A 25981-nucleotide genomic window follows, 5' to 3' on the forward strand; every position below is an offset into this window, starting at 1 on the left:
TTAGTCAGTCTTAGTTTTTATTATAAGAACCTAAATTTCCCAAAAAGTTCAGAGGATTGCAGAGAGGAACTCCTGAGTCATAGAAACCATGTATGTTCTAGAAATTCGTGCTAACGTGGGGCTATGCAGTCCTGGGCTTGCCTGGGGCAGGCGCAAACTGACTGACCTATCACTGAGAAACACCAGAAATGAATGGCTGGGTCCAGTTGGCACCTAATGAGCAGAGCCCGGGGTTGCTGTCCATTGTCCTGCAATGTACAGGACAGCCTGGGTCCCCACGTGCTTGCAACAGCAACAACTCCTGGGGTAGGGTCCTCTATCCAGGCAATCTTGAAGCTGTGTTTCCACTGAGTGACAGTTCTAATCTCAAATGCACCAATGTGTGCCCCCCCAAACCTTCCGGCTCCACATGGGTCTGGGTCTGTCGGAAGATACTTCATTTTTGGCATCCGCAGCTTTCATACCTGAGCGAAGAATGGTCATCTCCAAAATGTTGACGGTGATGACTGGAGATGGAAGAGATTGCCCCCTGGATGGGAAGGGCCCCTGGCCTGCGAGGCAAGTGTGGCTGGTTTGAAACTTCCTCACCATCCCTCAGGAGGAGCAGGTGACCTGTTGGCTTCTCCTCGGGAGAGGGACTGCTAGCTGGTGGAAAGTGTCCCTTCATCAGTGAAGGGTAAAGGTAGGGACTGCCTCCTTCTCTGTCTTCCATGCCCATGGGGGAGCTCTTGTGATACATGACAGGCATGTGTGGTCCCATGCTGCAAGTGGTTTAGAACTGACCCGTGCGTTTGGAAGTCTATGGCTGTGCCAAAAACATTGTTTCTGAGGCTCAGACATCTTTGGGTGACCAGGCCCCAGGGCTACCTGAGCAAAAAGATAGAAAGACCAAGGCCAAAAGTCGGTCCTGGTTGGGACACCAGGGGCAGGAGATGGCTGTGGCATAATGGAGGCGACACAGTGGCTTCAGGCCCAGAAAACAACCAGCGATGCTGAGACCCTGACAGGCAGGACATCATGGAGATGCTGGGAATCGGGCACCTCCAGTCTCTACCCAGACCATTGGGCAGCACCAGGACACTGTGTGAGGCTGGAGGGCAGGAGTAGCGGGCCCTCCTAAGGGAGAAAGAGACCAGGGTGAGTGCACCAGAGTGGAGCTGAGGTGGTGTGTTCTCAAGGGCATGTCCCCCTCATCTCCAATTATCCCAGGAACTTGGTGCTACTCTCATGCCATTTTTACTTTCTAAGGCAGGTGGCATCCCCTCTCTCAAGACTCCAGCCCCTAAATCACACAGAGGAAGTGAGGTGCATGGCAGGTTCCTCTCAGCAGGGCCCCAGCTACAGATTGCTTCTCTTCTGCAGCATCTTCCTTGGGTTTTCTCCATTGCCAGCTTCACTGTCCTGCTGGCCCAGCCTTCTGCTGCTGTGGATATGGACAGGAAGTGACGTTGAGAACAGTGCACTATGGATGCAGGACCACCCATGCAGAAGAAGTGAAACTTTTTGGAGTACACAATATGTAAAAAGCAGAGAAACCACCCAGTGCCAGGGGATAATGGAGGCCCTGGCTCAGTTGACCCAGCAGCCCCAGAGCTGATCCACAAATGACAGTTCCCAGTCATGCAGACACCTCCTGTTAGGATACTTCCCTTCCCACCATTCTCAAGTTATATTCCTAGCATTTCCTGGGCCTCACATCAGCGCTCTGACAAGGCTTATTCCCAGACTCCCAGATACTTGACAGAGGTTAGGATAAAGGCAGTGGGCTGGGACCCCTCACACCTGAGTGGTCCTGTGGTGTGGTCCGCCAAGGCAGGGTGGTCATCATTGGGCAGTCCCAGGTCCTCTCTCTCTTGAGGTGGGGGCTTTTTCCTTTTGGTCCTTACTGGCTTTTCTGTTGAAGGCAGAGACCCAGTATGGCTCCATGACTTTAGATGGCGCTTCCTGCTCCCACGGCTTATAAGCAACCTTGGTGGGCAGATGGGCTTTGTAGCCACACCACTGCTAAGCAAGCTGGACATCATGAAGTGAAGTGTTTCCCACACCTCACAGCCTGCTCTTGACAGGGCTGGCACGGAACGGGGCACACCCGGTTCTCTGTTTCTGCTTTCACCCACAGCATGCAGGATACAGGAAGCAGGAGAGGCAGAGGGTACTGGCCAAAGCTCATGTGTGACAGCTGTGAATCACTTCCACCACCAGAAGACACCAGCTTGTGATGCCACTAAAGGATCTCTGCCAGGGTATGAGGGGGCATCTCCCTGTTTTACAGATGGGAGAGTAGACATGGGGATAAGATGGGCCAGGAGAGTACTGGAGCCAGGAATTGGCATGGTGGGTTGCTATAGAGCCAGGATTTCTGGAATGTCCTAAGCATGCCCAGAGAGTAGGAAAGCCCAGAGAAGCTTTGCAGGACACCCAAGACTACACAGCTGGTTAATGGTGGCTGTACCCTGGCATCCACACTTCTAAGCTAAGAGGCCCTCCTGCTGAGCACGGCTGCACAGGGACTTACCTGGCAGTCCTCGCTTGTTGGAGAATGGCTTGTTTTCAGTAAGGGGCACTCGGGCCAGTGTCGCTAGCTCTGAGATAAAGGTCTGCTCAGCTTCCTGACAGACAAATGGAAGGGAATCAGTATGCCTCTCTACCCCTCACCGCTTGTGTTCCCCGACACCGAGTTGAAGCCTTACACTGTAAAAGATGTCTGATGACCACATCTCATGTCCCAGCCTGGAAGACTTTCTAAGCAGCAGCCCCAAGTTCAGGACCAGGACAGAGGCATGGAGGAAGGAAGGTGCTCCTTTAGACACCTGGGTCACCTCTCCTAGTCTCATAACCCTGTCCACAAATGAGGACACCTTGCGGGCTCAGCCACTATGAAACAGCAGCCTTACTTCACTCCAGTGCGTGGCTGCCAAAAGACCCATAAGCCATGGTTTACTACTGTGCAACGATAGTAGCCCAAGTTTTCCTCTCTATCATAAGGATCACTTCAGCCACCACTTCAACTGCTCACACTTGATGTTGAGAGCTCTCACATTGGCTACCATCTGCAACTGACCCTTGGGAACAAAAGGCCCATCATTAACGGGATTCTTATGATTGCTGTCATTACTGCCAACCTTGGCCAGACAGACACGAAAAAGGTCAGACCACCGTCATAGGCCTTCATTCTAATTTTTCTTTTAAAATGTATTTATTTATCTATTTGTTCTTAGTAGTAGTAGTAGCAGCAGTAGCAGCAGTATGTGTGTGTGTGTGTGTGTGTGTGTGTGTGTGTGTGGTCGTGTGTGTGCACATGCACACACACACACACATCACATTGCAGCCATCATGGTGGTCAGAGGACAACTTCAGGAAATCAGCTGAAATCACCTCCTTCCACATGTGTTCTGGGGATGAGCTCAGGACCAGACTTGAGCAGCAGGTGTCTTTTATCTGCTGAGCTCTCTTGTTATGCCTTGGTTCTGCTTTAAGGCACCCTGCCAACCCCTGATATTATTTTTAAAGGCAGCTACTTTGGGGTACAGTCACACCTCATAATCCTCCAGGCTGGGACTTTTCTGTGCTAAGATGTCCACTTTGTATCCTGAGAGCTAAGCCTCTCTGAATGCTGTACATAGGCAATGAGTCTTAGTTACTGTCAGCACAACCCAAAAGGCACAGATGGCAGCCCCAACACCAGGAAGCCCTCTTGGTGGATGTAAACATAAAGTTATTATATAATTCAAAGCTGATTTCTGTATGTCCCATATCTGGTTGCAACTGTTGTTCTGAGAATCTCCCGTCTCAATGTTGTGTAAACACTGCTCTCCAAGTGTCCCCTACTATGCCAACGAAGCAGCTTACAGCCAAAAGCTAAGCATGGAAGAGAATGGTGTGGACTTCCTCCCAGCCAGAGGAGAAGCAGTAAGAGGAGGAAGGAGGGGATTCAGCCATGGGAGAGGTCTAAAAGCCACCCGGAGAAGAAGCTGGAGCAGAAAAGCCACAAAGTGCAAGTATCTCTGAGATGTAGGCTGGAAGGAAATCATATTAGTTTAGAGGGTTAAGAATTGAGTAATAACTGCTCAGTTATTATGTTATTACGTTGTGAAGCTTATTAAAAAATAAGTCTCAATTATTTATATGGTAGCTGGGTTAAGAGAAAAACTAAGAAAAGCAAACACAGTTTTATAAAAATAACATTAACAGGTGGTAGTCTGCACACAGAGAAATGTTCATTCCATTACTAACTCCAAAGCCACAGGCAGACTGCTTAGCTGTGTCCTGCATAGACCAGGACCATGTGAGACCTGGTGTCCCCAAGGGGCTCATGGTCCTTTCAAAATGTGACACAGTGTTGGCCAAGGCAACTCAAAGAGTCAAAGACACCACAGAAAAAGATAAGTAGGTAGGTGAAGAGGTCTAGAGTGGGGCACCGGGTTTTTCACAGGGCCTGGGCAGCTGGCTGTGAGCTTCGCTGTGGCCTCTTCCCTGTCACTATGCCACTGAGTCTAGTGACACATCTCCCAAACTACCTGTAGCTGATTATCAAGCTGGGCTTCCAGTTGGTCGAGCTCTTGTGCCTTCTGCCTCTGAGAGTTCAGGCGGCCCTGTTGGTGCTGTGTGAACTGGCCCAGGAGTTTCTTCTGCTGTGACAGCATCCTGGTGGTGAGAAGAGATGACCAATACTTTTGGAACCCTGGGCCAATAGGTCCCTACAAAACCCATCCAAAAGACTGCTGCACCATGGGCTTGTGACTCTTAGTTGCACTTGAGTTCTGGAGCATGAGGAGAAGCCAGGAAAACATGTGCATGACAAACTGCAGTCACATTCTTTCAACAGTCCAGCTCTGATCCTGAGGCTGCATGGCCATAAAGCATGGGGAAGTTTAAGAAAGCCTGCATGCACACTGACTTAGATTCTTAGGAAATCCTGGGGACATCAGCAGCATGCAAGCAAAGTCAGGACGCTGCTAGGTAGGGACATATTCTGCACTGCCATCATCTCATCCCCAATGTGACGCTGCCTCTACTGTTCTCAATGGTAGATGCTCTGTCTCAGCCTGAGCCTTCCTGCAATTGGAGGTGCCATTTCCCAACACAGCAGCACATGCTTTACCCCTGAGACTCCCTTCAGGACAGACAAGAAGTGTCCCAGGCAGGGGTTGAGGCCAGGCAAACAGTAGGTGCTCCTGGGGCTACTTCAGCTCTTACTCAGCCCACCTGGAGCTAGTGGACATTTGTCCTCAGTAAACTGGGGAAACTGCAAGAGTGCAACTTAGTGGCCATTTGATTCCAGCCCTGTGTGGCTAGGAGGAGCCAGACAAGCTGATCCAACTCTGACCCTCTGGTCTGTGAGGTAACGGATGAATGAGGCAAGGGTTGCTGAGCCAATGGAAGCTGTGATGGACTTTGGCATGAAACACACCTTTGCCTTCCACACCTCCTGCCCCTTCACCTTCACTTCCTAGGTTAAGAACATATAACCAGGGCTGGGGAGATGGCTCGGTTATTAAGTCCCTGCCTTGCAAGAATTAAGAACTTGACTTTGAGCCTCAAAATCCATTAAAAAAAAGCTGAGTGTGGTGGGGTATGCTTATAAGCCCAGTGCTAGGGAGGAGACAGGGCTCTCTGGCCAGCCAGCCTTGCTTGCTGGGCAGGTTCCAGGCCAGGGAGACAATGTTAAAAATCAAGGTAGATGGTGCCTGAGGAACAACAGTTCAGGTTATTCCCGGGCTACAACACCTGCACCTACATAAACACACATTCATACACACACACACACAGGCTCCTCACTAGTCTTCATGCACATTCTCACCTTGAGTGTGAATTCTGCGGAGCCCAAGGTATGAGTGAGAGAGGCTTCAGAAATGGCTATGAGGGAGGCAACACACACATCAACAGGCAAACCGGGCAAGATCCCAAGCCCGCCACGTAGAGTGGCAAGCGTCCCATGCAGAGACCCTACAGATAACACTGAGCCCCACCTCTGCTGTACCGCTTGGGAAGCTCCTCGGGAACCATCTGCTGTTTGGCTCCCCGATGGCAGCTCACCGAATTCTTGCTTTTTCCACAGTTTGTAAGCATTGATTCTCTCACCTGGACAAACAGACACAAGGCAGTGAAGGAGTGCATTTGGAGGGTGGATTCTGATGAGTCTGGGGTGAGGCTGGAGCCCAGGGCAAGGGGTGAGCAGGACATGCCTGTTCTCATAACCTGTCACAGGCCCCAGCACTCGGGAAGGCCGGTGTAGGAGAACGTCATGGCAGCTTTGGCACAGGAGAACTGCCATGGCCCCCCCTCTAGCTCTCTGTCAGGAGTGAGGAGAAGGAACAAGCAAGCTTCCACAATCAGAGCTGCCAGAGTCAGCGTCACACAGCAGGGAGAGGGGCTGGGTAGACTGAGTTTCAGCTTTGCTGGGACTTGGGATGCCAGCGTGAGCACTCTTAGAGGAGCAGGCCTTGATCTCACACCCACTGCCACAGCTCCTTCTTATTTGCAGTTAGTTACCTGTTCAGAAAACTTGAATTATTATTATTGTTATTATCATTATTATTTGTTTTTTGAGACAGGGTTTCTCTCTGTAGCCTCCGATGTCCTGTGCTTGCTTTTTGTACCAGGCTGGCCATGAACTCACAGAGATCTGCCTGCCCCCACCTGTCTGAGTGCTGGGATTACAGGCATGTGCCAGTGTGCCTGACTTTATTATTTTTAAGTAAAGTGATACGCTGCCCCAGCTGAGAGTGCTGGCTGTTGCATAATTACCATGGTGCTACCTTGACCCTAGGGATCCTAGCTGGACTACAGATGGCAGGCAACACTCTGGAAAGTGTCTTTCTAACAAATAACTCAACACCCACTCTTACTAACAGTTACTGCATCTCTTTGGCCACCACGAAGCTCAAAGATGGAATGACTTCCATTTCCCAGCAGGCCCTACAAACATTCATCCTGGATGCTTCTCATAAACCACCTAGATTTACTGTATTGTATACACATGGCCTTTGGGCACCCTTTACAGGGGCTTATGAGTCGAAGAGGAAACACACACACACACACACACACACACACACACACACACACACAGACTCCACTCTTGCAAGGCCATCGCTGGCTTCTAGATGGGGAAGCTCCTACCCTGCAGGGTCTTGAGGCGCTGCAGCAGCTGTTCCTTGTGGGTCTGCAGGAGCTTCCCGATGCCCTGGTAATGCGCCTCCACGAGGCGGCTGACACCGGTGCTGGTCACGTACACACTCTCCACCACCGTCTCCACCAGCGTCCTCTGTGAAGCAGAGACAGGGACATCTGAAAGGTCGTGGGGGGAGCCACCTGCGCTGCATTGTGTTTCCCACCAGCTCTCAACCTGGACTGACTAGGACTCATGCAGGGTGGGTTTGGCTGTTTAAGCTGCTCATGATACTCTTACTTCCTGTGGCAAGGGTGGTCAAGACTGTGGTTTTAATCTAGTTCTGGCCAATGCTGTGTGACGTTAAAGAAGCTTGCTGTGGGCAGAGAATTTCCTTCAGGAAGAGCAGCATAAAGCCTTGAAGGGTGAGAGACACCATCGCTTCCCTCCTGCTGCCAGGCCGTACACAGCTGTGCTTCCTAGGTCACAGACACTATGGCCCTCTGCCTCAGTTGGACTCTTTCCTGCCTCATGAATCCAGGGAGCAACTAAGAAGCTGTAGGAGACTGGAGATGAGCTGAGACCTAGTTCCAGCTTAATTTCTGCTGCTCACTACCTGCCAGGCTTTCAGTGTGTCTTTTGTAGAATGAGAAGCCTCAGTTTCCACATCTGTACAATGGGAAGGAGGATCCTTACCCAGCCTGGGCTGTAGGGAATCTGAGGAGGTAGGATGGAGAAGGCACCCAGACATTGTACAACACTCACATGGCCACTATCGCCATTTTGACCACTGTCATTTAGCCCTGGCAACAGAAACAGCAAGCCACTGTCCACTTATCCAAGTTGAGTTCTATGGATCACGGGCCACCAGGATCTGTCTGCAAAGCCTCAGGGAAAGCCACCTTTTTTCAGTTTGGATCTGGTTTTGCTGTTCTGGGGTCAATGGAGAGGGAAGCCAGGTGTGCCCCGGGCTGATACTGAGCTGCAGAGCTGAATCCAGGGGCTCTGTGTGTGGGCTAGGTGATTCTTGGCTGGTAAGCCAGGCACACGCTGTAGGCTGGAAGCTCAAAGAGGGGCAGGAAAAGCGCTGTTCTTCCTGGCCCTCCTTGTTGAGAGGCAGCCTGGTGCTCACCTTGAAGTCTTCCTTGTCCCTGGTTCTGACCTTGCTGGCCACATTCCGGGCATGCAGCAGCAGCGCCTGCCCGATGGCTCTCTCTGAGTGCAGCTGTAGCAGCTGCCCTGCCTCCTGTGCCTCTGCCAGCAGCTGCTGCTGGAGCCGCAGGCCGGTCTGCTGAGCCTCATCCTCCAGCCTGGCAGACTCCTCCAGGATCCGCGCCTCCTACAAGGGAAGACAGGCTCCCACCTCATCAAAATGGCTGGCCCTTGTGCTGGCCTGAGGGCTGGAGGAGATGAATGAAGGGGTGGGCAGATTCTAGACTTGAAATGCTAACCATAAGGATGAGCCTGGGTGTCTGTGGATAGTTCCCTCCCTCATCCAAAGACATTTATTGAGCCTCAACTGTGTGCTCAGTGAGATCCAGGGCCCCTCACAAAATGAGGAGATTGTTCATCCTTCTCGAACACTGTGAAGCCTGAATACTAAGACTGGCAAGGTCTGAGGGGCTCAGAGAAGTTGAGTGGCTTTCTAAAAGACACAGCAGAGCCAGCTTGAGATAGGATTCAGCTTTGGGAACATCACAGAAACTGTGGCAGGACACATGGGACTAGGGGCTGCACCTGCTTAGGATGGAGAGATGGGGGGGGTTGGGAACTGGAACTAGAGAAGTAACCAGCTTGCTACCTTTGAGCCTCCAAGGAAGAGCAAGAAGCTGAGCAGGACAAAAGCCATCACAGCTTCTATGGCTTAGAAGCTCCACACAGGAGACCTGGGGAAGCAGGTAGGGGTTCAAACCCCGGCTCTGCTGCTTGCCAATTATTTCAGTCTGCTCAGATCTTCACAGAGCAGGAAAGGCCTCTTTCTGGTACCTATGTGGGGGATGCCCCACCTTCCCTGAGACTTCACTTAGATTCCTGGGATAATTCTTTCCATGTCGCCTTCACTAGAATCCCTCAGATTCACCCTTGTCTCCCCTTTTATGAGCTGGATGTGTTCCCTCCAACGTACATGTTTAATTCCTAATCATAGGAGTTCAATGTTGAAGGGCATGGACCTGGGACAGCGGGTGATGAGTGTAGAAGGCTGCGAGCTTGAATCCCTCCAGGGTACCTGAAGTCCTCCTAAGAGGAGGGCAGAATCTCTCAATACATACAGAAAGATGACAACTGTGAGGACACAAAGTAGATGGGTGTGTAAGCCAAGGAGAAAAGTCTGGGGAGAGACCTGCTGTCTGCTATCTTGACCTCAGCCCTTGGGTCCCTATCCTGGGAGGCCGTTAGGTCCCTTGAGTCAAGTCCCAACCTGTGGTTTTTGTCACACTGCCCTAGGGGTGTCAGAATCCTAATGTGAGAAGCAGGCTAACAGGGGTGTAGTGGAGCCCTTCCGGGCAGGGCTGCGGTGTGTGGGACAGTGGACCCTGTGTTCTCACCAGGGCGTTAAGTAGCTGCCATTGATGCTCCTCCAGGCACGGGGAGGCACCCTGCTCTAGAGCCAGCTGCTCACGCAGCTCCTGCAGGAGCCTCTTCTTCCCAGACAGCCTCATCTGTGCCAGGGCAGTGATGGTGGTGCCTCGGAGGGCCAGTCTGCGCAGGGCAGAGCACAGCAGCAGCTCGTGGCCCTGAAGGATGCCTCGTGTGGACCTATGGGAGAAAGCAAGCCTGGTCAGAGCTCTCGGATGCTCTGAACCAGGGAGGCTCTCTCTGAGGAGCCACACCCATAGGAGGAATGGGAGTCAACCATTGCCCTGCCTGGTGACATCCATTCATGACCTTCCCAAGTTCAAAGGTACATGCAATGGCTATGGTACAGGCCCAATTCCATTTCATACACTCCATTTCAAACACATCTAAAGCCAAAACAAGCACTCGAGTTCCCACACCAGTGGGTCAAGCAACCCAAGGCCAGGCAAAGGGTTATGCTTTCTTCATAATGTACAGTGCTGCTGAGAGTATGGGAAGCTGGACAGAACCTTGGTAGCCAATGGCTGATAAAAGGCAGGCTCGGGACACTTCATGGCTTTCTGCTGAGGCCCTCAGCCTGGAGATGCGCTCACCCCTCACAAAGTGTTGCCATGGAGTCGGTTGGACCTAAAGTCCTTACAAGTCCTCTGTGGAGTTTCTTCCCCTAAAAGCTGGATCCCATCTCCTCACTCATTCCACAAGTATCCAGTGGTCAATAAAAATAACACAGCCATACAGACATAAAAAATGAACCAAAAAGGTAGAAGATTAGACAACAGAAGAGCTACAAGGTAGCATACTGGACCGAAAGAATGGAACGGTACAGAATTATGTATGGGCTGTGCTGGAATAGTCTAGTACGTATACAGTTGAATCCCAAGAGAAAGAGAGAAGACTGATTTATATTATATATAAATGGACCAAACTCTAGTACAACGCAGGAAAGAGGCTCCAGGCTACCTGAAGCTCTGTGAGCTGGCAATGCTCACTGGGTCACTCTGGTCCACCATGCTTATCTTCCCTGCTTCTGATCTTTCACTTGTATCATCCATTACAACAGCCACACTCCTGCTGAAATCCACAAAAGCCACAAGGCTCTTCTGCCACAGCTGCCCATTTCCTGTATCAAACACAGCCAAAGCCACATACCTGCTCCTGGTCCATCCACCACAACAGCCACACACCTGCAGCCAACCAGCCCATTGCTTGCCGTTACCACCTCTGCACAGGCACACTCCTGTCCTGCTTCTGTGCCTCTACCACAGCCATATACTTGATACCTACATGTATACGGGTCTTGGGAAAAGATAGATAATTAAAAGAAAATCTGTCATTTTTCTCCTGGAAAACAAGGAGAAATATTTTCACTAAACAGAAAAAGAAAAAACCCACTGCATGAACAGCAAAAATGTGGAAACAGAGTATACATTTGATGGATAAGGAGAAAGTGACTGTAAATGTGCAAAGACCTCTGTGATGACAGAAACTTCCAACATCTGGACTGTATGCAGTAACGGAAGTAAAACTGCAAATTTACCAACCATCTGGAACTGTAGCCAAAACCAAGGTGTATAAATTTACCTTACGAGAGCTTTCCCAAAACATCCCTACCAAGCAGAATGCTGTGAAACAGGTTTTATTAGCCCGGCTTTCCAGAGAAGGAAACTGTGAAATGGTACATCCTTATTATCAGGGGAAGGCAGGGACAGCCAATGTGTCCACCTTGTAGGTTAGCACACTGGAGTTAGCCTGGAGTCTCACGCAGACAGAGCCCATCCCTCAGAGCTCATACTCACTCTTCAGAGAGGCCACTGAATCGGCTCAGGACCCCGTGGATGGTGCTCTCGTGGTGCTCCCGCAGTTGCCTCTGCAGCGCCATAGACAATGCACACTCCTCCAGCCACACCTATGCTCGGAGGGACAGAGATGCGTGAAGCCGCTGCACTCACTCCATCGACCCTCCTTACCTACCCACCCCAGCATATCAAGTCACATCAGGACTGAGGGCATCTTCTTCCCCTGTGGTTTGGCAAGGTAGCCTTACCAGGGGAAAACAGAATCCAGGTCAGAGTCAGCCCCCATTCCCCTTACTTGGGAACCTATATGAGAACCAAGCTGCACATCAGCTACATCTGTGTAGGGGCCCTAGGTCCAGTCCATGCTTGGTCCTTGGGTGGCACTTCAATCTCTACAGGCCCCCATAAGCCATGGTTTGTTGGTTCTTTTGGTCTTGTAGAGCTCCTGTCCCCTCTGAGTCTTTTTAGCCTTCCCCGGACTCTTCCACAAGACTCCCCGTACTCCACCCAATGTTTGGCTGTGGGTCTCTGCATCTGTTTCCATCAGCTGCTGGATGGAGCCACTCAGAGGACAGCTATGCTAGGTTCCTGTCTGTGAGCACAGCAGAGTATCGTTCATAGTGTCAGGGGTTGGCTGTCTCCCATGGGGTGGGTTTCAGGTTGGGAGAGGCATTGGTTGGACCTTTCCTCAATGTCTCCTTTCTTTTTCTCCCTGCACATCTTGCAGGCAGGGTAAATTTTGGGTCAAAGTTTTTGTGGATGGGTTGGTGTTCCTCTCCCTCCACTAGAAGTCCTATCTAGTTTGAGGGTGGCCTCATTAGCATCCATGACTCCTGAAACTAGGAGTCTCAGCGAGAGTCACCCTCATATCTTCTCAGGAGCCTACCCTGTTGTAGGTCTCCAGTTTGTCGCAGAGAAGGCCCTGACTAAGGCTTCTCTTCTCTCTGCAAGCCCTCTGTCCTCCTACCTCCACTCTTCCCAGGTCTGATGAGACTTCGGGTCTTAACAGAGGCCCTTGTAGCTCAGATTTCCATTCCCACCCATGATTCTTTGCCTGTTCCAGCTTCCAGGGGTTGCTTTTCGCTCAGGCTTGCCAGCCCACCTTTCCAACCTCTGCTTACACTGCCCACCACCCTCTTTTGACACCAACCCTCCTGCCTCTCTCCCAGCCCTTCCTTCCTGTTTCTGCAGCCACAGCTCCGTCTCATCTGTTCCCTGCTTCACTGCCTTTTGCCTTGTAACTTCCTGGGTGAACTTTCGAGTGTTGTGCTCACACCCTGGCCCTCCCTCCATGACTGTTAGGGAAGCTCAGTAACCACGACTTTCCTTGGGGCACTGGGTATCACTCCAGGGCCTTGAACATGTTCAGCGTGCACTCGGACACTGAGTGCATTTCTGGATGTTTGCAGCCACATCTGTGTAGTGTCCCTAAGAGGCCCTTGGGGATGCCCAGCACCTGAAATCTCTCCATACCACCCTAAATCTCAAATGCAAAGCCCAGCCCGGGTCCCAGGAGACATACTCGCCTGTCCTGCTCCAACAGGTCACACAGGAGTCCCCACTGCTGTCTGCGGAATCGGTCTGCCTGTCCCAGCTGTCTCGCTGCCTGCTCCTGGACCTGTTGCCGCAGGGCCTCACATTCTGCCACAGGGAGGCCGCTCACTTCTGGGAGAGTCTTCAGGAACAGGGTGTCCACAAACTTTTGGAAAGTTTCCATGGTGCCACAGTACAGCTCCTGAAAGGAGAACCATGCTGGGGTCTTGGGTTGGTTCCACATCCCACCCTGCTGGGGTCTGAACTTCTGGAATTGAAAAAGAGCACACGGGGTACAAGCAAGACGGACAATAGGAACAAAGCACACATACAGAGCTGTTACCACAGCAAGCGCACTGTGCATATTCCAGACTATAAGGGACGGACCTTAAGTTGAGGCAGCTGCTCTGCTCATGGTGTTTTAAGCAAAGAGCTGCAATGGTCAATAGCATTGTTTACTTTAAAAATAACCAACTAGGTGTTTTAGAATTCAAAAGTTTAAGGAACTCGAGGTACTATTTTTTTAATTACAGTCATTTTGAAGCAGATGAAGAGAGAATCAATGCACTGGAAGGTAAATCAAAAGAAACCCTGAACAAATCAAGGGGACACTGGAAAGGATGAAGGCATCAGAGAGACTAGGAGGTCCAACAGGGGTCACTGCTGTCCTCAAGGAAGAAGAGGCAGGAGTGTTGAAATAAAAGCACTAGTTGGAGAACTAACCAAATTTCCCAAAACTAATAACAGAATTTTACAGATAAAGACACTGAGGCCGCAACTGATGACACCTATTCAACCCTGGTCAACTCCAGTCCGGATGGCTGTGTTTCCTGTCTTTGCACATTCTTTTTGACTCTCCAGTCTGGAATGCTGACTTCTAGTCTCAGGGACACTTCTTCCAGATGGCTGTCTTTGAGTTCACCTTCACCCGCATGGGACCCTCGGTCTCTTCTCTGTGCTGATACGTAAGGGCTTGGTGATAGCGTCAATGTGGATTGGGATATACCCAGTTCCAGCTGCTGTCCTAAGGTCTCCTAAGCATGGAGTTGTCACAGTGCCAGTGTGAAGGAAGACTGATGCCACATTACATAGGGAAAGAAACAAGGCCAGAGGGACCACGTCATGGTCGCATGGCCATATGGTGAGGCAGAGCTTGATGCTGAGCTGGGCACCCGAGACCTCTCCCAACAGCGCTGCCTAACTCTTAGTTGTATGTTATATCCTTTCTCACCAGCATCTTCCTTTCCCCCATTTCCATCTCCCAGCCTATGCTGCTCACTAGCATGCCCCAGGGGCCCTGCTCCTGGGGTTCCTTATGCTCTTCATCCTGTCTCCTCAAAGCCAGCTGTGAGGAAGGCAGGCATCTCTAACTTGCCTGTGTACAGACTCAGAAGTGGCTCTCCCAGTATCCAGAATGGGCACAATGAAACCCATGGGAGAAAAGTGGTCTTTGGGTCCTTTAGGCAACAAGTACAATGCCATGTGACCCTTCCTCCTTTGTCCCAGCCTGGATGGCAGGAGGATCAAAAGGTTCTCTCACACATGCAGAGCAGAAGGTCATTCTGTTGTCTGGCTAAGCCGCTGTAATACTGCCAATCTGACAGACTTGGAATCACAGGAGACACACCTATATGTGAGTCTGTGAAGTTTAGATGTTTAACCTAGGGGGAAATCATTCACCCCGGGTATGAGCAGTCTCATTCCATGAGCACAGATCCCAGATTAAATAACAGGAGGCAAGCTGAGCGCCAGCATGCGTGTTTCCATGTGACCAGCTGCCTTTTGCTGCCGACACCATGCCTTCTCTGCCATGATGGCCTGAGAGCCAGGTAATAATTTGTTACAGCAAAAAGCAACACAATCACATACCTGGCAGAGTGCAGCCATGGCCTCAGTGATCCTGATGTCCTCCTCCTCCTCCTGGTTACTCCATGCCAGCCGCTGCCTCTCCAGGACCTCATGAAAAGCCTGTCATTAAAACAGGAACTGAGTCCAGTAGAAAATTGCACTCCTTGGTTTTTCTGGAAAATTCTCCCCAGATGACTGACTGTCATCTCAGATGGAAGAAATATTCACACCTATGTAATTATGAGGAAACTGAGGCATGGAGCCACCATATGACTTCAATGGCTTGTAAAATGTGGTTGAGGCCAGGACTTCAAATCCCAACTGTGCTTCTGTTTAACTGATGTGAGGCGTGTCCACAGGGCCACCCTTGTTACTTGTCTGTCCTTGTTGTCTGTCCTATGCTCAGACAACAACCTCTCTGACTTCCTCTGCTAGTGACTGCCATATCCAGGGGGACCTACCTGGGGAACCCGGGATAAAGCAGAAAGGTGATTAGAAGCCTTCTTCCTCTGACTCAAGTCAATCTTCTCACATAGAGTAAGCCCCACCTATTTAGAGTATATTCCTGACTCCTAGTTAGGGCTCACAGAGAGGAAAGTGTAGCAGGCCTGACTGAGTCTGTTCTGTGCTGAAGGTGTGGCCTCACTTTACCACGGCGCTGCTCTTCACTGCACCGTCCCCACAGCCCCGTGCCTGTACTGTGAACTCTGCCTTTCCCATTGGTTCCCAGCTGTTCATTTTCTTTCCAGAAAGTTGGCATCTTACTTCCTGCCCTCCCGTAGGCCTCTCCTCTTCCTATTGAGAGACAGGGCATTTTCTAGTGGAGGTCACCTCCCTGGTCCCAACCACTGCCCTGGCCAAAGCTGTGCCTTGCTTCACTCCCATGGCTGAGGGACTGTTCTGAGAAAGTCTTGGGTCTTACACTCTGTGTGTCACAAGTCAGCATTTGGCTATACCTGATAAAGATTCCCCATCCCAGCAGCCCAGTTTTAGATGTTTGTCACTGGCCCATGAAAGAGGAACAAAGAGACAAAGGGACATGGCTACAGTCACATGCCTAGCACAGGGAGGAAAGAGTTGAAGTCATGTCTGTTGGCAGCCTAAACCCTGACTAGGATCAACCTGCAAGGGACAAACACTAGGGGTGGGGTAAGGACAGAGTCACCTTGAGGAACTCCTCCAGGTCTGGGGTCAGCTGGGAATCAGCCAGGAAACTTCTCTGTTTTTCTTCCTGGGCCTGTGTGAGCTCTGCCCTCGTCTCCACCTGGCGAGCCAAAGATGTCTGGACCAGGTCTTTGCCCCGCTGCATGAATTCTGGGATTGAAAAGAACCACAGAGCAGGAGGTGACTCTTCAGAAGACTCACTTAAGAAGCGTTCCTGTGACCTACCAGGCAGCCCCTTTTCGGCAGGTGACAGACCTGTTTCCCTTTGCAGGTCTCACCGACAGTGACCTCATGGATCTTGAACTCTCCCTGACCTACCTCCTGGTAGCCCTGTGGGCAGAAGCAGACTTGGGAACTTGTGTAGCTTCCCTCCATCCTTGCTGGCCTGACTCACCTTCACTAGCCCTTCAGCTGAGCCAGGCTGGGGCTGCGTGTGGGTAGCTGGATTGCCCCTGAGCATTTCTATGTCCATTCTGTTTGATGACCTCTCCCTTCCTCTGCTCCTTTGAAATTACAGGTGGTCCTGCATTGACACTGGGGTCTTGTCAGCCCAAGTCACTGAGAATAGAAGATGATCCTGATCTCACATAGACTCTGATCTCTCTGTGCTACAGAGGAGGATACCTAGCCTGGCATTGGATTGGCTTATTTCCGGGGCTAGAAGTGGACGTAGCCCAGGTTTAGTGTCATGGGCCATACTATTCCAGGTCCCCAACCCAGGCTCACTAGCTCACCCCTGCCAAAGCACTCTGCCTCCTCCCAGAAGGCCTTGTGCTGTTGGGTCAGAAGCTCCTCCTTCTGCCTCCCAGACAGCTGACCCTGGACAGTCAGCAGCTCCAGGCCACGGGAGATGGCAGCCAGCCGGCACTTCGTCTCCTCCTGGATCTGGGTCCTCAGGAACTCTACTAATCTTGCCATGTGAGCCCGACCCATTGCTCTCTCCAGGGCATCCTGTGGGGAGACACATGACAATGGCTGGGCATCAAGGCTCTCTGCTTTGAAAATGTGGAGGAGGCAGTGGCCTCCAATCCCACACTCCGTGCCAAGCATAGAGAACTCCCTCCCTCCCCATATGCATCTTAGGCAGGGATGGTAGGGTCCCCTTGCCCTCCATGGCATGGGATAAACCACTAGGCACTTGTCCTGTCCCCAAACGCTTCAATCACTGTCCTTTAGTGAAGCCCAGATCCTGGGGCTCGGTGTCCCACACCCTCCTGCTCCTAGCTGTCAACCTAAGCCTGACCACTAGATGGAGATCAAAGAGCAGAGTCATAAAAGCACCCCAGGAAATCGCAATGTGCAGCAAACTCTGAGAACCCAAGCTCAGCCTGGCGGTTGCGGAGCATGCCTTTAATCCCAGCACTCAGGAAGCAGAGGCAGGTGGATCTCTGTGCATTCGAGGCCAGCCTGTTCAATGGAGCAAGCTCCAGGGCAGCCAGGCCTGTTACACAGAGAAACTCTATTTCCAGAAACAACAACAACAAAAAGAGAACCTAAGCTCTGTAGGACCAGTGATCTAATCGGCACTTTGTCTATGGGATGCTGAGTGATGGATAGATGGGTAGGTATGAGAAAAAGCATATGGCTGAAGACTGGCACTCTCTTCTGACCTCCTTGGACACCATGCATGTACCTGGTATATGTACATATGCTTAGGCAAAACAGTTATGCAATAGAATAGATTTTTTTAAATGGGCAGATGATGGGTGGATGTGTGATAAATGGATGGATGATGATGGAGAGATGGGATAGATGGAGATAGATGATGGATGGATGGAAGATGGATAGGTATGTGATGGACAGATGGATGGGTGGATAATAGGTGGATTCATTGGCCTTTTCTGGGGTGCTATATCCCCTCTACAACAGGAATGTGTTTGACTTCCTGACTGTTAAGGTATTTGAATGTCTTTTCGCCCTCCTCGTGCCCTGTGTTACCAGGGCCTGCAGGTCCTGAGAGTCATGCAGCAGCCCCTCCGCAGCAATCATTCTTCCTGTCAGAGCCATCATGAGCTGCCGTGCCTTGGAGCTGGAGCATTTAAACTGGTCCATGAGAATGGGCTGGATGGTGTCCATCTGCTTCCAGAAAGCTCCCATCTGTGAAATGAGCATGAAAATCAGGTGATGAGGAAATCTTATTCAAGAAAGAGCTCTAGCCAGGGTCTGGGAATCACAGCTCATCCCTTATTCCCACCAGAGCTCAACCCTTCTGCAATTGAGGCGGGTTTACTTTGGCATTGATTGCTTTCTCTGGTAGGCACCCTCTACTCTGCCCCAGATACCATAGAGCCAGTCATATTATAGAGGTGTTTTTAGCAAATACAGGGTACTTTTGCCAATAAGGAAGTTATGAGCCCTGCCTAAGCACTCCAGATAGGCAACAATTACTCCTTGGGAGCATGAGAAATGAGATAATAAGAACCTGTGAGTTTCAGGATCTCTCAAAAGAATTAAATGTGGCTTAAAAAATGAAAACTCAGGAGGCCACTAACTATTAGTTATTGTCTAAGAAGAACAAAAGAACCAAATGGCAGAGAAGATGCTGGCTGTGAAATTTTTCTGATTTTGAAATCCAGCCGCCCACACCATATCAGGACCAGAGTAGGGAATAGTCAACTCATGGCTTGGGCTGCTGGGGGCTTCAACGAGTGACAACAAAGCCCATCTAGGCTTCAGCACCAGGGATGGCAGGAAATCTGGCGACTGTCTTTCTGGTGCACAGGCTGAGTGGCATCTGCATGTCTTGCTTGCTTATTTCTGGATAGAACACGCCCTGAGGCATAGCAGCAGGACTAGGAGAAACCCAGATGTCCCAGAATGTGAATGGCATTGGCTGTATTTGGTTCAGATCCCTTTAGGTCCACACTGGTCCTGAATGTGGGTGGCACCATCCCATGGGCTGGAGTCCCAAACTGAACAAAAAGGAGAAAGCGAGCAGAACTCCAATGTTAACTGTGGATGGAATGCAACCCTGACTCCACTCTCCTGCTGCCGTGCAATCCCCACCATGGATGCTATCCCTTTGAATTGGAAGCCGAATAAACCATTCCTCCTTTAAGGTGCTGCTTGGCAGGTATTGGTCACAGCAATGAGAAAAGTGCCTTGAATGAATATCCCCTCCCCCATAGCCTCAGGAACTTAAATGTCTCGTTCCAAGTTGGTGGCACTGTTTGGGGAGGCTTAGGAGGCGTGGCCTTATTGGAGAGAATATGTCACTGGAGGAGAGCTTTGAGAGTTTAAAGACTTGTGTCATTTCTAGTTAGCTATATCTGTTCCATGTTTGTGATGTAAGATGAGAGCCCTTGGCTTCCTGCTCTCTCAGCCATGCCTTCACTCTGCCACCATGGACTCTTAACTAACACTCTGGAACCTCAAGCCCTAATAAACCCTTCTTTCTTTAAGTTGTCTTCCTACCTCCCAGCTTTCCTTGTTTCCTGTCTGCTCATGAATGGGCCAGCATCCCTTCTGACTGGTATCTCTATGGTCCTCTAAGGATGTTTATCAGATCCTAAAGTGAAAGGAACATGTCCCTCAACCATAGCTCAGCAGCCCCTATCACCTTTCCACAGCATCACGCTAGCCAAGTGGTCTTCCTCACTCACTGTAGCTGTGCTCGAGTCTCTTGGGCAAGGCCACAGTCCAGCAAATCTGAGTAACCACTGCCGAGCATAGGAGGTGCCAAGGACACATCTACTCTCAGATCCATGGCCAGGAGGCCATGGATTCAAAAAGAGAAAGGAGTGTTCCATGGAAGTCCTCTTCTGGGGTATGAGAAGCATGTTTGTGAGGCTGAGGGTTGGAGTTGCTCCTAGATTCAGCTCTACTATGGGGTGGCAGGGACACTGAGGGCTTATAGGATTCACTGCTTTCAGTGATAGAAACAGCCAGCTAAAACTGTAAATGGATAAAAGCTTCCCCCGTGTATCTCCGTTCTCTAAGTATACCTTCCCTGCCACTGAGCTTCAGAAACTGGCTCTGCCTTGGGATGGGATGTGACACTATCACCTGCTTAATCTCGCCAATGTCACTGTTGCAGAAACCAAGCTTCCCACAGGGGAGAAAGGCTGGCACCTACATTGTCTATGAGCTGCTCCGAGAGCTCTCTCTCCTTCCTCTCCACGTCTGCCAGGGAAATGTAGCCAGGGTCACCAGTGCCCAACATTTCCGTGTTCACCAATCTGGCCTGAAGTCCCTTTTCTAATTCCTCCAAATCCTGGTGGCAGGGGGAGCGGGGAGACAAATACACAAAGAAAAACCAGTAAAACTCAAACACTAGAAGAATACATGTTCTTATATTTTTGACAAATATTTTATAAAAACATATATTAACAATAATGAGATATTCTGGACACAGTCTTAGGTTTTAACGCTGAGCTGGAGAAATGGCTCTGTGGGTGAAAGCAATTGCTGTGTAAGGCTAGACATCTGAGTTTGAGATCTAGAACCCATGTAAAGATGGGAAGAACCAGTTCCACAGAGCTGTCCTCTGACCTCCATTCATGCGCAGTGGCACATTCACCCACACCAACATGATGCATTCATACACAGGAAGTCACAATGGGTTTAAGGTGTGAGGATAAAAGCCTCTTTTACTTCATTAAACATTGGACCAACAGAATGAAAGATGATTTTCTTTTAGATCCTCCATCTTCCTGAAACTATAGTTAGTACTTTGCAAATAATGAAAATTTGCCTTTCAATCATTACAAACTCTTAGAAAAATGTGCATTCTAGGGGCTGGGCAGGAATGTTCCTTCTTCACTCACAGGGTCTCCATGGAGGAAGGATTCTACACTACACCTCAAGGAGGAAGTGGGAAGTATTTGGTGGGTTCAAGAGTGGGAAGGGAGCAGGGCAGCTTAGCTGTCCAGCTTCTTTCTCTCCGGGACACCATCTTCACGGGAAGCTATTGGTCTGGTGTGGTCTTAGCATATTGAGCAGGCGGCATAGCCTCCGTTTCTGTGAGGAGCCGGACGTGGGCCAGCATCGTCACCTTGTCTTGTGACGAGGTGGACAACTGAGTCAGTCCTGGGATTCAGTGTTAGGGAGCAAGACCCTCCAGGCTGACAGCATTTTTAGACCTGCAGCTTACTCCAAACTCGGGAAGGATCACGGGGTGCTCTTGTGGCTTCTTTAAACCACACTGTGGAGGTGAAGAATGGTTCTTGCTTCCTTCTCTGGAGCCGTATTCCCAGGTAACCAAGGAGATGTGGGGCCACCTTCTTCCAGCGTTCTAATGTTGGGACTGCTCACCCACAGACACCTCCCCCTGAGACCAGCCCATCTCTCCCTCCCCTGCTGTACTTAATGAACATGCCGAGGTTCCGGGTTGCTGGTGGTAGTAGGTGCTGGCCATTAGAGCGGGCACAATCCCAGCTTTCCTGTATGTATCTGTCCTTTCTTCATTCCCTTGCTGGCCAGTCAGGGTTCTAGGACTCAAGCTTCAGGCCACCGCAAGTGTTCTTTTTTACATATGCACATACACTTTTACAAGCCATCACACTGTGCTCAAATGTATATTATGAAAAACATTTTATGCATTAAAGAAAAATATTTTTTTATGCACAGCATATGTTAACAGTTTTATTTATTTAACTATTTTAACAGTTTACTGAGTTACCTTGAGATACAGGCTATAAAGACTTACATGCTCTTGTTTGGAAAGAATCTTCTGGTATAATTCATCATCAGGCTTCTTTTTAGGAAAAAAGTCCATGAGGCATGCTTTAAGAATCTGAATGAACATCTGTTGGCACAAGGGAAGTGACAGGAGAAATATTTGAGGAGTGCTCCACCCCCGACATAGGTCTTGCTGAAGGAAAGAACCTATATATATAAATTATATATCATGACAATGGCCTGTCCTGGGTTTTATGAAGCTTCTAAAGAATATCTCTTACCTTCCTTCCTTTCTTCCTCCCTTCTCCTCACTCTCCTGCTTTCCTCCCTTTCTTCTCTCTTTCCCGACGCCCCATCTCTATAGTATTTCCTCAATGCCTACACTGTGCAGAGCTCTTCATGACTCCCCCACCCCCCATTTTCACATGTAGACCTGCTTCCTTGTAAGAAGAATTAGAGACACCTCTACAGAACTGGGATGTGCAAAGCCCTCCCGGACTCCTGTTTCCATAGGAGATACCTCTTAAACCAAGAAGGGCCCTCCCAGAATCGGGGATCCCTAGGGAATCCCGGAGGGCACCACCTCCATCATGTCTAGTCACTGCACTGCAGGAGCTCTGTTATCCATGCATCATCAGGACACCATTGTGAGCAACATTCACACAGGGGCTGATGTCAACACGGTCTCTCTGGGGCAAATGCCCTGGCGAAGAGCCATTGGTCCTCTGGGCATCACATGCTTGGTTGTCTAAGAAGCAGTCAGTGTTTTACACTCCCTCAGTGACCTGTGCAGGATCTGGCCTCCCCACAGCCTCAGCTCGTGTGCTGTTGCTGTTAAATGTAGTTACTGGCTTAGTGTCTTTCTATCAAACAGTACTCTCTTCCCTGAGTCCTCAGCAGGTACAGCCTGAGGTCGGAGCTCATCTCTAGACAGCTCCCACCCCATTTAAATAGAAGTCTGTATCTTGCCGGTGGCACCGAGTGCAGCACCACGTCCTGTTTCCAAGTCTGTTTTCACCCAGGTCTGTGCCCGTCATACATCTGCGGCTCTGTGCACACCAAGAGTCTCCATAGTCCCATCTGGTACCCAGGTCAGGAAAAGAAAGCAAGCGACTCCACCTACCAGGTGCTTCTCTTGCCTCAGCGCTGTGTCTACCTGAAGCAGGTCTTTCAGGTGAAGGCTGCAGACACACAGGTCAATATCCGCACTGAGCCACCGGAGAGCAGCAGACAGGGGTCAAAGGTTAGCAGTGGTCATGGACTATAACCCTCTGGAATGGTAAGCTCCAATAAACTCTTTCTTCTATACGTTGCCTTGGTTTCATATATCTTATCATAACAACAGACAACTAAGACATCCAGGGATTCCTGGAACTTCAGGGCACAGAGGACAGCTGCTAACCATACCTGTCAGCAGACCACAAAGTGTGTCTGGCTCCTGCACCTCTGAGATAAGCTTCAAACCTGGCTTATCACGGACTGTGGTGTGACCTTGGCAAGTCGCTCAACCTCTCTCAGTCTCTTTTTAAAGGAGGGGAAATATTCCCTAAAGCTTGTGGATCACCAAACCTGGTCCTGGTCCCCTTTGTCATGCAACAGAGGTAGAGCAATGAAGAACAGGGACCAGGCCCTCAAGCTCCTGTTACAATTTTTGGAGGTGCTGAAAGTTCTACTCCAGGGCATTTGCTGCACTATGATTTATGGGGCTCATCAGTGGTTAAGCATGGCTCACTTGTCACTTTTCCAGGGCTCAGACCTGGCTCTGTAACCCCAATATTGACCCACACCTCGTGGCCTTCGGAGAAAGTATCTGGGCCGCAGCTCCGACACTGCACTTCTGTGTGTCCACAGCTGAGTCATTTAGCTTTTCTGGACCTATTTCCTCCTTCGTACTGTCTGATGCAGCCCTACTGTCTTGCTCCTTACCTCTCACAGGCCAGAACCTCAGGGAAGCTGCCCACCCGGAGGAAGGCGTATCGGAGGATCCTGTCATCACTGTAGGCTGAGGGCATGCTAGAGGAGGAGCTACCATCCTCCTTGCCAGCCTGGCTCAGGCTGCCCAGGCTGCTGGCTGGTGAGGCCTCTGCTGGCTGGTGGGGCAGGTGGGGCAGGATGGCGGCTGCCTGTGTCAGGTTTTCATGCAGCGAGGGGTGGGAGGATCCGTCAGCCAGAGGCTGGGGAGAGAAGGAGACCTGACTGAGCTCATAGCTTCTGTGCCAGGACCATGAGCAAAACCACACCCAAGGGACTAAATCATGGCTCATCTGTCCCTGTACTTGTCTCTAGGAGGCCAGCCCTCTGTACTAGGCTTGCACCTTGGAGCTGTCAGGATCTGTCCCCAAATACCCCTGAGCTCAGCTCTCCCATCTGCCTAGCCAATGAGGACCTCTGGAAAGCAGTCTCCCTCCCTTGCCTCTTCTGTGGCTGGCTCAGCCCCAGGAACCTCTTTGACTATTTGGGCTCAGCATCTGTCTTGATGAGGGTAATTCTTGCCACAACCTTGACGGCTCCCACCGCCCTAACTGTATCTCCTACCTAAGCCCAGTGTGTCACTGGCCATCGTCTGTTCCCTGGAACAGCTGGAAGTGCTTGGCTCTCTTGCCTTGGCTTGCCCCCTGCTGGTGAGCCTACACTGGCTGAGCTGGCCCTTGCTCCAGACCTTCTCCTCATGCCCTGCTTCTGGGCCATTCCAGATTCAGCTGCCCTGTTGCAATCTGCCTTTGCTGGGGCTTGCCTTCCTTGAGGTTTTCTGGGTTTCTGAGGTCCCAGGCCTTTTCTCTGTGCCCTGTGGCCCGACCATGGGGTGGGGTCCAGGGAACATACAGGGCCTGTGCCCTTGGGCTGCTCCACTGGCCACAGCCATATTGACATGTAAGTGTCTTTCATCTACCTGACAGCAGGGAGTTGTGTGAACTTTTCACAGTGTGCTGGAGAATAGGCCAGTCAGTCATGTAACTGGCCTGGCAGAAGTGAAGATCTCCCCCAAACCCCACTGTGTGTGTGGGGGGGGTGTTGGCCAGAGATAAAACGTGGCAGTAATTCTTAGGGTACTGTTCTGTTCACCTTCACCTTGTTTGTGAGGCAGGGTGTCTTATTAGCCTGGTTCTCATGGATTGGGTTGGACTAGTTGGATAGTGAGCCTCAGGATCTGTCTGCCTCTACTTCCCCAGTGCTAGGATTACAAGTGCCCATCACCATCTCCAGCTCTTTATACAGGGATTTTGGGGACTGAACTCAAGTCTTCATGCTTGCAAGGCACATACTAACTGAGCCCTCTCCCCAGTTTGGCTACCAGAGCATTGAAACAAACTTTTCTCCAAAAAAATATGGGGAATGGAAAAGGTTGAAGCCATCAGGGGAGGGCTGTCTCCCAGAAAGAGACATCACACAGTTCTGACACCTGTCAGACCTTGCAGAAGACAGCAAAGACGAAATGATGGGTCAGCGACGTGTGGGGCGACAGCTTGACCTAGACTGCTCAGTTATGTAAGCCTCTTGTCTTTCTTTTTGAACATAAACCTCATGTCAGGACCCTGAAGATGAATTTGCTGGGGGTGGTGTGTGTGTGTATGTGTGTGTGTTTGTGTTATGATTGGACATCTTTATTTCTCTTCCCAGTGTGAGCACACTGAATACATCCCCTTTCTCTGCTTTTCACTACTGTTGACTCTTTAACTGGCTTTCTGAAGATGCCTGTCAGGGCCAGGGCATTGACCCTAACAACTGCAGTAGCATAACCAGGTGCTGCTTATTGCAAGGCTTCCACGGGGGAGTCTGGGAACACCCTCTAGTGCAGGAAGTCGCTGACTGAGCAAACCATTGTTCTGAGTCCTTCCATACACTATCTTGCCTGAAGTCCAAACAGAGCACAGCAAGAAAGGACCACGCAGGAAAAGCCGAGTCAGAGTCAGGATGGCATCCTAGAGACTGAGAACACCAGGATGCCAGTTCTTCCCCAAACATTCTTAGCCAGGACACTGCCCACAGGACACCTCCTGGGCTCAGGTCCTCCCTCTGTTATGGCTGCTCTCTGCATAGGGACTCTAGTCAAGGAACTTTGCTTACAGTCGTGGGTGCAAGACCTGTTGCCAAGCGTGGTGGGTGGAACTAGCCTCCTCCAGCACGTGATCTTGAACGGTCTGGGAATGCCACAAAGTGAAAACGCCTATTGTGTGACAATCCCTCAGCCCTGCAAGAGTGTCTAGGAAAGTACAGCATCTGGCATTAACCCTCAGCTATGTGGATAGAGACAGAAGCTGTGGCCTGAGGCTAGAGGGAGGATAGCACCCTCTCACAGGGAAGCTGCTGCCCTTGCAGTTCAAGCAGCTTTTCTAAT

The 25981-nt window shown here is 50.5% G+C and overlaps 1 protein-coding gene across 3 annotated transcripts in view; it reads right to left on the reverse strand.

Moving 5' to 3' along the window:
- Evc (EvC ciliary complex subunit 1) overlaps positions 1-25981 on the reverse strand; it is a 36787-nt gene continuing 10806 nt past the window's right edge. For 2 of the 3 annotated variants that reach the window (XM_055624286.1, XM_055624284.1), the window contains 18 exons: positions 23572-23819; positions 22769-22853; positions 21674-21772; positions 20102-20239; positions 17965-18123; positions 16761-16977; positions 16028-16176; positions 14884-14982; positions 13004-13216; positions 11482-11591; positions 9655-9865; positions 8241-8447; positions 7120-7264; positions 5970-6081; positions 4518-4644; positions 2516-2609; positions 1783-1894; positions 1-1423 (listed from right to left, as the gene is read on the reverse strand). In XM_055624286.1, coding sequence (XP_055480261.1) covers positions 1339-1423; positions 1783-1894; positions 2516-2609; positions 4518-4644; positions 5970-6081; positions 7120-7264; positions 8241-8447; positions 9655-9865; positions 11482-11591; positions 13004-13216; positions 14884-14982; positions 16028-16176; positions 16761-16977; positions 17965-18123; positions 20102-20239; positions 21674-21772; positions 22769-22853; positions 23572-23819 — 2610 coding nt within the window. In that variant the 3' untranslated portion in view covers positions 1-1338. The remainder of the gene's footprint in view (positions 1424-1782; positions 1895-2515; positions 2610-4517; positions 4645-5969; positions 6082-7119; positions 7265-8240; positions 8448-9654; positions 9866-11481; positions 11592-13003; positions 13217-14883; positions 14983-16027; positions 16177-16760; positions 16978-17964; positions 18124-20101; positions 20240-21673; positions 21773-22768; positions 22854-23571; positions 23820-25981) is intronic. The other variant, XM_055624285.1, reaches the window with a different exon arrangement.

This window comes from Psammomys obesus, unplaced genomic scaffold, assembly GCF_907164565.1.
Source record: "Psammomys obesus unplaced genomic scaffold, mPsaObe1.curated_primary_1811, whole genome shotgun sequence".
NCBI lineage: Eukaryota > Metazoa > Chordata > Mammalia > Rodentia > Muridae > Psammomys > Psammomys obesus.